The 9,780-nt window shown below is 37.0% G+C and overlaps 1 protein-coding gene and 1 non-coding gene across 2 annotated transcripts in view; both read right to left on the reverse strand.

Annotated features, from left to right (window-relative positions):
* MAP9 (microtubule associated protein 9) overlaps positions 1-7,286 on the reverse strand; it is a 27,416-nt gene extending 20,130 nt beyond the window's left edge. The window contains exons 1-4 of the mRNA XM_003803003.2: positions 7,223-7,286; positions 6,337-6,483; positions 5,022-5,106; positions 3,965-4,285 (exon numbers count right to left, since the gene is read on the reverse strand). Coding sequence (XP_003803051.1) covers positions 3,965-4,285; positions 5,022-5,106; positions 6,337-6,411 — 481 coding nt within the window. The 5' untranslated portion in view covers positions 6,412-6,483; positions 7,223-7,286. The remainder of the gene's footprint in view (positions 1-3,964; positions 4,286-5,021; positions 5,107-6,336; positions 6,484-7,222) is intronic.
* LOC111722534 lies at positions 2,367-2,503 on the reverse strand. The gene has a single exon (XR_002771316.1). It is a non-coding gene; the product is annotated as a small nucleolar RNA SNORA2/SNORA34 family (small nucleolar RNA).
* Positions 7,287-9,780: the final 2,494 nt, after the last annotated feature.

Below are 9,780 nucleotides of genomic sequence, written 5' to 3' on the forward strand. Positions count from 1 at the left end.
GCAACTCCCTGGCTCCCCCTCGTCCCAGACTCTGGCAACCACCATTCTACTCTCTGTTTCTATCAGCTTGACTATTTTAGACATCTCATATTTGAACCTTGGCTCTGAAACTTATTAGCTCTGTAATCTTATACAAATCATTTAACCTCTACATACACTGGAGAGTTTTCCAGTAGTAAAATTAGTTAAAAACTCCTAAGGTACCTGTGTGACCTCAGTGAGATTCTATATAGTGCGTAGTGTAGTGTCTGATCACATGGTAAACACTCAAAGATCCCTGACAATTATGGTGAACATTTCTTTCTATTTTTCTTTTTTAGGTTTATCAGTGCTGCTTTCTCCTCTACTGAAGCAGTTTCTCCTGTACTCCATCCATGTGATTTTGAGGGATTAACAAATATCTCCTCCATATTCAGTGAGAAGAGTGTGCCCAGGATACATCCCATTCCAAGCTTGTCACAGAAACTTCAATTCCACTGTCAAGAGCAAGTGGTCCTGAGGTCAGGCAGATGTACCAGTATTTGTCTATTTGGAGCTGGAAGACATGTCTTTAAGGTCATGGAGATAGAAGGATGTGATGTGGAGACTGTTAGTAGCTTTCTATCCTGCCAAATGAAGGACTGTGTGAGAAAAAGCAGCCATGAGTACAAAAAAATAGGACCAAGGGCTACACTAACTGGGGCGGAGGATGAGAGGAGCAGGGAGTTACAGAAGAAGTAAAGGGGAGAAAAGAGAGAATCCAAAAGGCATCCTAAAAACACTGGGTCCTTAAATCACCCCTGAAGCAAGGCCTTCTGACAACCATCTTCAATAAGGAAATGACTTCCCCTTTCTACTGAAGTTCTTTGGGTTGGGTCACTTATAGACAAGATCTTGACTATGGCTATTATTTGTCATTACTGCTATTATTATCACCATCTCCTATAGGAAGCCTTTCCTGATATCATTAAGTAAATTTACGTGCCCATTTTTCTGTGTTATCACTATTTACATCTTCCAACACACTTGTAATGTGTTGGATGATTGCTACTACATCTTCTCAATGTCCTAGATTTAGTTACTATCACAGTGCTTATACCAAATTAAAATATAATGTATTCGTGATAAATATACACAAATAAGTAAATGATATCTTATTAACAAATGTTAAGTAGTAAAAGAAATTATCAAAACATTATAGCTTTCTAAAATTTATGCCAATATTGTTAGAAGCCCTTCAAATAGGCAAATTCATTTAATTACCTCAAGTTCAACTATTATCCCTGTTTTAAAAATGAATAAACTGAGGATCAAAGAGGCCTTGTGCCCAAGATTAAAATCTCTAGTAAGCTGCAGATATGGGAATAAAGCAGCAACCTCCTGCCTCCACAGTTAATGTTCACAAAAACATACCCTGAGGAAAATACTTTCTATAATCATTACTTATGAAGTGAGTGAAAGTCATACAAAGTGAAAGTCTGATTATTGGATTTCTTATAACAGAAAAAACCTCCAGTTCTCATATTTTTATAAAGCATTACTTGCTACTCAGAAATATCTCACCACACTAAAAATAGAGTTCCAAATATGTATATTGTATTAAAAAAGTCAAAGAATTCAGAGAATAAATTCATGAACTACATTCCCTCTATCACAAACAAATCATTCATGCAGTCATTGATTCATTTAAATATTTAATGTATTCCATATGTCAAACATTATCTTAGTACCACTAGCCTCAATTTTTATTCAACCCGAAGAACCTGGGAATAATGACTTTAGCATATTTTATACCAAATTCCACTTCCAGAATTGTCAATTTCTCAAAAAGAAAAATAAATGCCACTACATTTAAAAAATGCTTTGTTTCATGCTCAAATGTATAAGATTACCTATTTAGGTAATTATGTTACACAAACTGAATATAATATTGCATATACTACATACAACTACGTGGAACACTTAGAATTGTGGTGCCATCTAGTGGCCAAAATACACTATTTCCTTATTCATTTAATTCACCATAGGTTTTTTTAAAAAAAAGGTATGAAATAGGTGGCTTACTACTTTACTGAATGTGTCCACCATCAATTTCTAATTATATACACTCATCTGACTCAGATGAATTTTTAGGTGCTATATGTTCACATTTTCTAAATAACCACACTCACTTTTTTTTTTTTTTTTCTATAGAATTATATTTTTATTTTGGGTAAAAACCCACAGTAATTTTGGGGGGCTGTAATTAAGATTTAACAGCACTATAATTCTAACGAATAACTTAAATATCCTCTTGAGATAAATATAATAATATTTTATAGATATTTTGGAACCCCAGTATTAAGACTACAAATATATACTAGCCTACATCTATCACCAATAACTCATACTGTTTCTTTCTAATGAATTGACCATTACATTTCCAAAGTTCTGAAATAGCCAACAGACCATAGAAAGATAATTCTTTAGGCACCTGCTTGAAACCAACAGCTTCAGCAAACTGCTGGCCTTGATTCAGGGCCAACCACACTCACTTTTATTCCTCCCTCTTCATCTTTGATTTTTTACTCACTACATTTAAACGGTCGATTTTAGAACGCTAATTTTTTCATTGTGCCTCATGTTTGCATTTTTGTAGCATTTTATAGCTTCTGAGATGCATTTCAATAAATCCTCAATACTATTTGGTAAGACAAGAAGAGGAGGCTTTCTCCCCCTCCTCCTGGAGAGAGTGAGGTTTAACATCTTTGCTGCAGTCATAAATAACTAATATACAGTGGCTTTTTCTCCAGTGTTCTGGACACTATTGTGATGTTTTTACTTATAGTCTCTCTTCATCTTAATGTTAATGGGATTGTGGGGAGGCTGGAGGATATCTCCCGAATATGCCTGAAATTAAGTTTTGTATGATGTTATTAAAGATACCTTATGCAAAATATGAAATATTTACCAGCACTCCACTGACTGATGATATAACCTAACGAGATCTTTTTACAATTTTTAGTAATATATCCTTTATAAAACAGAAAGAAAGAAGACTGGAAGATACCAAATCCTTAACCTCCCACATAAAAGTTCATGTGTGGGCTTGGCACTTGCAGCACAGCAGCTAGGGTGCCAGCCAAATACACCAGAGCTGGTGGGTTCGAATCCAGCCCGGGCCTGTCAAACAATGACAACTGCAACCAAAAAATAGCCAGGCGATGTGGTGGGCAGGTGTAGTCCCACTACTTGGGAGGCTGAGGCAAGAGAATCGCTTAAGCCCCAGAGTTTGAGGTTCCTGTGAGTTGTGACATCACACACTCTACCCAAGTTGACAGCTTAAGATTCTGTCTCAAAAAAAAAAAAAAAAATTCCTGTGTGGTGGCCCAGGACACATCACAGGGATTAGTCCCTGCTTCTTTCTACCTTTGCTCCTTGTCCTTAAAGCTCAGTAGCGTTGTGGGGAGCACTACTGTAATAACTGATCACACCAGGAACTTCCCCTTGGAAAACTGAACCTTAGTGAATTTTCTTCGAGAGACAAAGGGGTCTCTTCTTTTCTCAAGGCAACCCTGAAGGCTTCAACAAACCACAGCAACAACAAAACTCTCCCTTCAGATATATAAATGTCAGACAAATTTTCTGGCAAAAACGTTGGGATAGAACCATTTTAAGGATTAGTCTCAATGCTGTTATAAGCAATCTCTGAGATGTGAGGGATTCCATTCTTTTCTGTCCTTAAAAATAAAATTGAAGTTTGCAGGTCTAGGTGTTTTGGGATCTGCAGCTATGGATAACTCACAGTGCTGAATGTACAACCACACACAGGAATCACAGGTTTTCTCACTAGTTCTACTATTGTGACTTATGTTTGTAAAATTAAAAAGTTAAGTCTGACTTTCTAAGTTAAATATATATGGGCTACCACATTAAAGATACTATGACAGGTTATCTGAAAACAAATTTTCAAGAAATGTGATTATTGAGATCTTAAGTAAATTACCTGAAGATGAGCTTTTGATTGAAAGAATTCTGGGTTTAGGTTTCACTTTAATTTTCTCATTTTCAATTTCCTGGTCTTTCTTTTGAGAATCAGATAAGGAATTTACAACTACATCTTCACAGCCATCACATGCCATTTCCTCATCATTTTTGATGGCGCATACTGACCCATCTTTGGTTATGTCACTGTTTGATTTCTTGGTTTTTAAAAAAGACAGTCTTGGAGAATTCTTTTCTTCGTCATCTGATATCTGAAAATCATTCACTTTTTTCTTAAATGAATTTTCATCTACTGAGGTATCAGAAAAATCACCTAAGGAAACTGTAAAATGGAAAAAAGATGTTTTTGACAGTATTTTTCAAAATTGTGATGGTTACATTAAATTCATCAAACAAGTAATGTTACCTTAAAGTCTGAAATGAAATTACTAAAATGGATACATGCAAATCTGTTTTATAAAGAGATTTTCAGTTCTAATAAACAGCTAACTTTGGGTGTTTTCACTGACATTTATTATTTTATAAATATAAAATAATTTCAATTTCACTATTTAAAATGTATTTATTGAGTGTGTATAGGGTGCCAAATTAAATCATAGTGATACTAATACATGAAACATAAAGTGCCTTTTTTTAAAAACCAGCCCCTTATTATAGCCAAAAAACATACAATTTATAACAAGCATTATAAAAGTGAATCCAATGTGACCAAAGCTTAGTTCTGTGAGTGCCAGAGACTAACTAGCTATAAGGCCTCCTAGGGTTGACCTTAAAAATGAACTGTCTTCTCCAAGGTGTTTTACCACAGACAACTATCTTTTTATTGCAAACCTGCTTTCAATTAGTTTATATTTTCATGTGCACATTCAGAAACAACCAAGGACAATATACAACATCTTAACATCTTGAAAGTTAAGAAGCTTTCTACTCAAAAAGTTAGAAATCGAAAACTAGTGAATTCATAGGTACTATTTTAATAAGTGATTATGGAAGGTGGAGGTGGCTAAAACACAAAACAAAAGGAATGAAAAGAAAAGTGGTTACTTTCCTTCACATACCAATCTCATCACTGTCAAAGTCATCTGAGTATTCAGAACTCCTCTGTCTGGCTGAGCGAGCTGTAACTGCTCTTATTAGCTCATCCTGAAATGAGATAATCAAAATCAATTCCCATCCAAATGTGGAGGTCTCATATTTAGAATTCATTCTTTAAACAAACAATGCTTCATTCATAAGTGCTTTCAAACTTAGGTTTCATTCATCCAATAAGCATTCACTGCAAACCTACTTCATGACTTGCACCTAAGCCCTCCAACTCAATGCAGAGCATTAGGGGAAAGAACCCCCTCCTTCATAGAGCTTATAGTTACAGTGGAGGAAATGTACAATAGCAAATAAATTAATTGCAGGTTATAATTAGGGCAAGAAGAGACTCAATTGAGATAGGATTTATTATTATAGAAACTGCCATTATAGAAGAAACTGTTAGAAGCTTTGGTTTTAGCATGTTGTAGAAATGGCTATCTATAATCCACACTTTAGAGGCTGAGTTCAAAATTGTAGTGACCCAATAGGGAAAACAATTATCATGTTACAGTGGAAAAATATTTTTATATAAAAATGGCAATTTAAAATTGAAGTTTAATGAGATGACTCTCTTTAGCCAGGGGCAAAAGTTGTCTCATTCAAGATTCATGTTTGTGGGGCGGTAGATATCCAAAGACTGGCCATTGCCTCAATTCAGACATCTTTAAGGGGCTTTCCCAACTTCAAAAATTCCTCAAGGGATCAACTGAGATATTTGTCAGGACTTTGATAGAGTTCAACTTCTTGCTCTGTCTTCCTGCTTCATTCTTCCACTCTCACTGGTCCTTATCTAGACAGCACTGCCCAATAAATACACTTCCTGCTTGTATATTTCTATACAGAGAAATACATTTTTTGAATAAATCCACTTCCTGCTTATATATTTCTATCACAGAGTCTGTTTCCCAGGAAACCTACACTGCATTGTTACCACTGTATGTTATTTAATGTATATAATATTTTGCATGGAAAATATATTTCATTACCCTTGTGCTTGGACATAAAAATAAAAAAAATGAATCTTTTTGACTTAAAAAAATAAATAAAATAAAACTGCAATTTTAATTTTAACTTGGTAAGAACCTAATAATGAGGCCTCTTTGGTGGCATCAAAGCTAAACAGAGGGTTTGGTCTGGAACTCAAATGTAATCATCTGCAAAACCTTAAAAGAAATGTTAAGATTTGCTTCTGTTTTATATAGGACTGTTCCTGCAATCACCAAATCCAACATTATAGTGTTTACATTCTAAAATCCTTCAAAATAAAACTGCTTTGAAAGACTTTACCTGGAAAGTAGTTCTTTTGGTAACTCTTGGACTCTTTGTATATGCCAAAGTTGTACTAAAAACTTCATCAGACATAGTGTATTATTTTTCTCTTTACCTTTATGAAATCGTGAATAAATATTGGAACAATTTAACCTGGGATGGTGGCTGAAAGATAGAAAAAACAAATCAGAAATATAGAAAAAACAAATACCAAAAAATAAATTGCATGCTTGAGGACTTCTGTCACCCATTTGGTGCTCCCCAAAGCCAACGCAATTAAGAAAAGCATCCCGTATGAACACTGCGCTATGTCTTCACTTAAAAAAGTAAAGAGTTCTTGTAAAGAAACGCCAAATTCTCACAAGGCTGCTTTCAAAACAGGAGAACTCGAATGGAAGTAATCCTAAAATAGTTCTGCAACCATTTTAAGAAATGGGAAATGAATGATTCCAACAGGCTAATTTAACAAAATACTGCCAATAAGCCTTGTTTGTCACCTTTCTTCAAAAATGAGACTGCAGACCAAACAGTCACGCCTTATTTAAAAGGCTACCAGCATAAAAGTCACCAACACCAATATCGCACACACAAAAAAATGCTCGCAGACAGCGCTACCCAGAGAAAAAGACCATCATGCTAAACAAACAGCCAGCGATGGATTTAACAAGCCATTTTTACCCTCTCACGAAAGTGTTAACAGGGCTGTGCAAAACAAAATGACACCGTCTGCGCGATGGGCTGCCTTAAAATTGCTATTTCTTGTGCTTAGGGTAAGGCGGCCTGGGTCTCGGCCACTGGGCCACCCACAGCAGCGCGCGCCCGGGGACCATTCCTGGCCTAGCCAGGTGGCGCCGGATCCCCGCCTGCTCCTCACCGCGCCCGGTGCCCCCCACCCCGTGCACACCCAACTGAGATCTCCGTCCCGTCTCCTTCGGCCGCTACGTCCCGCTTTCTGTATCCACCTTCGCCACTCCTGCCGCAAGTTCCCCGCGACCCTGAGGACCCTCGGCCCCGGCCTTGGGCCTGGCAGCGCCGGAACCGCGGGCACGGGCGCAGCGAGGGGGCGGAGCTCCTGGGGAGCTGGGAGGCGGTTGCTAGGAAACAGAGTCTCCGGAAGGAAGTGGCTCCCCCACCTCCGGGTCTCTCGGGTACCAAACCGGCCCTCGGCCCCAAGCGTCGCCGGGCAACCCCCCGGGCGAAGGAAGTGACATCACCCTCCCGGAGTCTGAGAAGAGGGTGCCCTGTATATATAGCGATACAGAAATATTATGTTATAGTATAAATGGTAACGCACCACCACATTCCCGCCGGTAGTCAGGACTTACTGCTCCCGAATTTGGGGATACACCAACCTGGTTGATAAAAATGTAAGAGGAGATGCACATTCAAGCCATTCACTAGAAAGATCTAATTGCTTTCCTTAGCGGAGTATAGGTGGCCAGGAAGCCAACTTTAAAGAAATTGGTTCTAACAGAAAGGATGCAAGAGACTTAAGTGCGGGTAGGATTTTTTTCTTTACAGAAGGATCCAAAGAGAGAGATGGCGTCTCCTTTCCGGCTACTTGAGCGCTTCTGCTGTCGCCTAGGAGATGGGACCCGCCCAGCTCCCAGTTGGAGAGCCTCGCCGGTGTCAGGAGGTGCAGGTCTTTTTCTGCAGAGGTAGCGTGAGCCAAAACACACCTGTCGGTTTAGCAACAGAGAGGACATGGAATTCTGTGAACCAAAGTACAGTGGCACTTGACGGGACAAATAGCACGGTAATGAGGTTTGCAGGCCCCGGAGTCAGACTGGGTAGCGTGTTTGCATCCTGGCACACATGTGGATGGCAGGTTATGGTCTGCCTCAATTTTGTAATGTGAAAAAAGGAGGTAATTAATATTAGCCACCTGAAGGTTGCTGTGAGATTTAATGAAATGAGTATTCTAAGGTGGAATACTTAGAAGAGTGCCTGGAATTACATTCAGTCAATATTAGATTTGCTCTTTATCTAATCAAGCTACAAAGGACCTGGGGAAATATTGACTCTTGTCCATACAACCAAAAGCCCTTTTCCCATTTTGCTTTAATGTAAAATTGCCCCCTTTATATATTTAGTGAATATTCCGATTAAAATCAAATCAACATCATTTAATTAGCATAGGTAATCTTTAAACAAACAAAAACTAAAAGCACTCATTTTAAGTCTTTAAACTACATATATTTTTACTATTTTTCATTTTTAAAAAGCTTAATCATAGTTGAATTGTCTGAATGAATTCACTTACTAGAAATTAAATCCGATATTTTTTCCTTATCTCTAAAATATATTAATATCTTATGTATTCAATTATTTATAAACAAACTGAAATATTTACTAAATAAGTGTATTAAAAGCCAATGTGCATAAGAAATATGAGAAAAACTTTTCAAAATATTTCCAATACATCTTTTAAAAAAATGTTCAGTTTATATTATTCAACTTGTTTAAAAACTACATTAGATCAACATTCGCTAAAAATTTGTGAGTTTCTGCCTAAGAGAAAGATTTTCCATTCTTACCAGCTACTGTTAATTTTTCTGATCTATGTGAAATATTAATCAACAACTATATTTTCTTCATAGTACTTATGTCTACCATAAGAGGACAGTGTCTACATTTTCATTATATGTGAAATGCTAATTTTCTCATGTTGAAATATTTATACTTATACAAAAATATCTGCTCTTTTTAAATTCTTTTAGCTAATATTTTCATTTAGGTATAATTAAAGGAAATAAAGTTCACAAGCACATTAATAAAAAGAGCCCTTCAGAAGAGATTCTGTCTTTTCTACAGAACATACTAGATTTGGATTTTCAACTTAATAATCAATAGATGATAATAATTAAAACATGATTATCAAGTTATGCCTTGGAAATCTATGGCAAACAAAGATAGTTTAATCAAACTGGTTACTTTCCCCACAAGACCCCCAAAGCAATGTATTTCCACTAAAATGCAGAATCTCATATGATATTAACATTTTCAGACAAACAAATAGGTGTATTAATATTTTCAGACAGCCTCAGTATATGTTAATAGTAAGATTACATAGTACCTGAGTTAATGATATTATATCTAATGTTTAGTTGGAAAGTTGGCAATAAACATGTGATTTGTTGAATGAACTCATGAACCATAAACAAATGTCACTTTAAAATGAAAAACAGGCTCAGCGCCTGTAGCTCAGCAGCTAGGTCGCTAGCCATGTACACTGGAGCTGGCGGGTTCAAATCCAGCCTGGGCCTGCCAAACAACAAGGATAACTACAACCAAAAAATAGCCAGGCATTGTGGTGGGCGCCTGCAGTCCCAGCTACTTGGGAGGCTGAAGCAAGAGAATCGCTTAAGCCCAAGAGTTGGAGGTTGCTGTGAGCTAGGACGCCACAACACTCTACCCAGGGTGACAGCTTGAGACTCTGTCTCAAAAAAAAAAAAAAAAAAA

Source organism: Otolemur garnettii, unplaced genomic scaffold (genome assembly GCF_000181295.1).
Source record: "Otolemur garnettii isolate 467f Iridium unplaced genomic scaffold, OtoGar3 scaffold00274, whole genome shotgun sequence".
NCBI lineage: Eukaryota > Metazoa > Chordata > Mammalia > Primates > Galagidae > Otolemur > Otolemur garnettii.